At 35.5% G+C, this 5000-nt stretch overlaps 1 protein-coding gene across 5 annotated transcripts in view; it reads right to left on the bottom strand.

The window, feature by feature from the left end:
• Positions 1–5000, bottom strand: part of armh4 (armadillo like helical domain containing 4) — a 25310-nt gene that overhangs the window by 2498 nt on the left and 17812 nt on the right. For 2 of the 5 annotated variants that reach the window (XM_079830861.1, XM_079830865.1), the window contains 6 exons: positions 4845–4889; positions 4081–4125; positions 3130–3174; positions 2120–2284; positions 1986–2017; positions 93–227 (listed from right to left, as the gene is read on the bottom strand). In XM_079830861.1, the coding sequence (XP_079686987.1) occupies positions 93–227; positions 1986–2017; positions 2120–2284; positions 3130–3174; positions 4081–4125; positions 4845–4889 (467 nt within the window). The remainder of the gene's footprint in view (positions 1–92; positions 228–1985; positions 2018–2119; positions 2285–3129; positions 3175–4080; positions 4126–4844; positions 4890–5000) is intronic. The other 3 variants (XM_079830863.1, XM_079830864.1, XM_079830862.1) reach the window with 2 other exon arrangements.

Here is a 5000-nt window from a genome sequence, read left to right as displayed (position 1 = left end):
ACACACAGCGGGCCGTTTGAAATTCATCCCCGGGCCGCATTTGGGCCCCTGCTCTAGAGGGCCTGAGTCTGCGGTGTGCTGGGGGCCTTTACCTTCCTCCTCTGGTGTTTGAAGCTGTCTCTCCTCTTGCGATGGATCAGTCTGATGCTGTACAGAGCGCCCACCAGCAGGAGAGCCCCAGCGATCCCAATGCCCACGGGCGCCAGCATCCCCGACACATAGCCCGCCTACACACACACACACACACACACACACGCTAGCGCTCGCACTGATCACACCAGCTGATGAGTGTCTTCTGCTCACCGGTGGAATATCCCTCCAGTGGACATCAGCTGCTCTCTGAATACAGCCAAGTGTCATTTACTCCTGTCATCAAAGCTTTAAACCAATTAGCATGTTGTTAGAATATTGTAGCTCATTGTGTTAACATTTGTAACACATTGCTAGTATAAATTAGCATGTTTTACTACATTACTAGCATTAACAAACATTTTGCTAACATGAATTAGCATGTTAATAGCATGTGTTAACACTATGCTAACATGAATTAGCATTTCATTAGCATGTTTACCACAGTGTTAACATGACTAAGCATGTTTTAGCACAGTTAACATGAATCAGAATGAATTATCCTATTAACATGTTTAACATGCTGGTAGAATGGATTAACATGTTTGCTAGCATGTTTTAGCACATTGCTAGCATGAATTTGAATGTTGACAGCATGTTTTAGCACACATTGCTAACATGAATTAGCATTTTGTTAGAATATTGTAGCTCATTGTGTTAACCTTTTTTAACACATTGCTATAATAAATTAGCATGTTTTACTACATTTGCTAACATGGATTAGCATGTTAATAGCATGTGTTAACACTATGCTAACATGAATTAGTATGTTTAACAATGTTGCTAGCATGAATTAGCATTTCATTAGCATGTTTACCACATTGTTAACATGAATTAGCATGTTTTAGCACAGTTAACATGAATCAGAATGAATTATCCTATTAACATGTTTAACACGTTGGTAGAATGGATTTACATGTTTGTTAACATTAGCATTTTGATAGCATGTTTTAACGCATTGTTAACTTGAATCAGTGATTTTGCATATTGTTAAATAATTTTACTATGTTGTTAACATGAATTAGCATGTTTTAACACACATTGCTAGTATAAATTAGCATGTTGCTAACATTATTTAGCACACTGTTAACATTAATTAGCATTTTGATAGCATGTTTTAATGTTGCAAGCATTAGCATTATGTTAGCATGTTTTAACATTGCTAACATGAATTAGCATTTTGATAGCATGTTTTAACGCATCGTTAACCTGAATCAGAGTGAATTTGCATATTGTTAAATTGTTTTACTATGTTGTTAACATGAATTAGCATGTTTTAACACACATTGCTAGCATTAATTAGCATGTTTCTAAAAATTTTTAGCACACTGTTACCATTAATTAGCATTTTGATAGCATATTTTAATGTTGCAAGCATTAGCATTTTGTTAGCATGTTTTAACATTGCTAACATGAATTAGCATGTCTTTGGCGTGTTTTAACCCTGCTAGAATGAATTAGCATGTTGTAGCACGTTTGGTAGCATGAATTATCATTTTGATAGCATGTTTTAACGCATCGTTAACCTGAATCAGAGTGAATTTGCATATTGTTCAATTGTTTTACTATGTTGTTAACATGAATTAGCATGTTTTAACACATTGCTAGCTTAAATTAGCATGTTGCTAAAAAATTTTAACACACTGTTAGCATTAATTAACATTTTGATAGCATGTTTTAATGTTGCAAGCATTAGCATTTTGTTAGCATGTTTTAACATGAATTAACATTTTGTTGGCGTGTTTTAACCCAGCTAGAATGCATTAGCATACTGTTATCATGTTTTAGCTAATTTGCTAACAGCTGTTTTCCACTGTAATGATATTCCACTGTCTGGACATGAGGACGGGCTCCACCTTCTCCCGGATCAGCTCCACCCAGCTCCGCACTGCACACACACACACACACACACACACACACACACAGAGATGGAGACTGTGAGTGAGTGTAGCTTAGCTCGTAGCATGAGCTGCTGGGCTCCGCTGCTCACCCAGGCCCTGGTTCCGCTGCACCCAGACGGGGGGAGGGGGGATCAGGCTGTAGGGGGGCCGGGTGTGCGGGGCCATGGTGCTCTCCATCAGGTCCTCTTCACTCTCCTCCTCCTCCTCCTCCTCAGAGTCCATCTCCTCATCCTCCTCGTCTTCCTCAGGCTCCTCTATAAGACAGACAAACCAAATGGTTTGTTAGCAACATGATAATTAATGCTAGCAACATGTTAATACATGTTACTAAAGTGGTAACTCATGCTAGCCAAATGCTAATTAATGCTAACAACATGTTAAAAAATGCTAACAAAATGTTTAACCTGCTAATTCAAGCTAGTAAAATGTTAATACATGTTAGCAAACGTGGTAACTCATGCTAGCCAAATGCTAATTAATGCTAACAACATGTTAAAAAATGCTAACAAAATGTTAAACCTGCTAATTCAAGCTAGCAAAATGTTAATACATGTTAGCAAAGTGGTAACTCATGCTAGCCAAATGCTAATTAATGCTAACAACATGTTAAAAAATGCTAACAAAATGTTAAACCTGCTAATTCAAGCTAGCAAAATGTTAATACATGTTAGCCAAAGTGGTAACTCATGCTAGCCAAATGTTAATTCTTGCTAGCAAAATGTTAATTAATGCTAGCAAAGTGTTAAATCATGCTAGCCAAATAATTCATGCTAGTAACATGTTAGCAAAATGTTAATTCATGCTAGCAAAATCCTAAATAATATTAGCAACATGATAATTAATGCTAGCAAAGTGTTAAATCATGTTAGCTACATGTTAAAACATGCTAATTCTTGTTAGCAAAATGTTAATTAATGTTAGCAAAAGTGTTAAATCATGCTAGCCAATCATGTTAACAAGTTAAAAAATGCTAACAAAATGTTAAACCTGCTAATTCATGTTAATAAAATGTTAATACATGTTAGCAAAGTGGTAACTCATGCTAGCCAAATGCTAATTCAGAAACGAGTGCCGCTGCTTTAATCGCACGCGCACAAACCTTTTGATTCCAGATCCGGCGCTGAGCTCCGCGCGACGCCATCGCCTGCAGGACCAATCAGAGCGTTAAACCTGCTAATGCAAGCTAGCCAAAATGCTAATTCAAACTAGCCAAATGTTAATAAATGTTAAAAAATGTTAAATCATGCTATCAAAATACATGCTAATTCACGCTAGGAAAATGTTAAATCATACTAGCAATAAGTTAAATCATGCTAGCAACATGCTAATTCATGTTAGCAAAATGCTAATTTATGCTAGCAAAATGCTAAATCATGTTAACAAACATGATAATTAATGCTAGCAACATGTTAAACATTTTTAACAAAATGTTAAACCTGCTAATTCAAGCTAGCAAAATGTTAATACATGTTAGCCAAAGTGGTAACTCATGCTAGCCAAATGCTAATTCAATGCTAACAACATGTTAAAAAATGCTAACAAAATGTTAAACCTGCTAATTCAAGCTAGCAAAATGTTAATACATGTTAACCAAAGTGGTAACTCATGCTAGCCAAATGCTAATTCAATGCTAACAACATGTTAAAAAATGCTAATTCTTGCTAGCAAAATGTTAATTAATGCTAGCAAAGTGTTAAATCATGCTAGCCAAATAATTCATGCTAGTAACATGTTAGCAAAATGTTAATTCATGCTAGCAAAATCCTAAATAATGTTAGCAACATGATAATTAATACTAGCAAAGTGTTAAATCATGTTAGCTACATGTAAAAACATGCTAATTCTTGTTAGCAAAATGTTAATTAATGTTAGCAAAAGTGTTAAATTATGCTAGCCAATCATGTTAACAAGTTAAAAAATGCTAACAAAATGTTAAACCTGCTAATTCATGTTAATAAAATGTTAATACATGTTAGCAAAGTGGTAACTCATGCTAGCCAAATGCTAATTCAGAAACGAGTGCCGCTGCTTTAATCGCACGCGCACAAACCTTTTGATTCCAGATCCGGCGCTGAGCTCCGCGCGACGCCATCGCCTGCAGGACCAATCAGAGCGTTAAACCTGCTAATGCAAGCTAGCCAAAATGCTAATTCAAACTAGCCAAATGTTAATAAATGTTAAAAAATGTTAAATCATGCTATCAAAATACATGCTAATTCACGCTAGGAAAATGTTAAATCATACTAGCAATAAGTTAAATCATGCTAGCAACATGCTAATTCATGTTAGCAAAATGCTAATTTATGCTAGCAAAATGCTAAATCATGTTAACAAACATGATAATTAATGCTAGCAACATGTTAAACATTTTTAACAAAATGTTAAACCTGTAAATTCAAGCTAGCAAAATGTTAATACATGTTAACAAAGTGTTAACTCATGCTAGCCAAATCCTAATTAATGCTAACAACATGTAAAAAAATGCCAGCAAACAAAGATAATTATTGCTAACAAAATGTTAAATAATGCTAGCAACATGATAATTCATGTTAACATTGTGTTAAAACCTGCTGATTCATGCTAACATAATGTTAATTAATGTTTGCAGTGTTAAATCATGCTAGCCAAATAATTAATGCTTGTAACATGTTAAAAAAATGCTAATTCATGCTAGCAAAATGCTAAATAATGTTAACAACATGTTAATTAATGTTAGCAAAGTGTGTAAAAACATGCTAATTCATGTTAACAACATAGTAAAACAATTGCTAATTTTGAAACGAGCGCCGCTGCTTTAATCGCACGCGCACAAACCTTTTGATTCCAGATCCGGCGCTGAGCTCCGCGCGACGCCATCGCCTGCAGGACAAATCAGAGCGTTAAACCTGCTAATGCAAGCTAGCCAAAATGCTAATTCAAGCTAGCAAAATGCTAATTCAAGCTAGCCAAATGTTAATACATGTTAACAGC

The sequence above is a fragment of the Gobio gobio genome (assembly GCF_949357685.1).
Source record: "Gobio gobio genome assembly, chromosome: 12".
Taxonomy (NCBI): domain Eukaryota; kingdom Metazoa; phylum Chordata; class Actinopteri; order Cypriniformes; family Gobionidae; genus Gobio; species Gobio gobio.
This window is presented reverse-complemented; position numbering and strand designations above follow the sequence as displayed.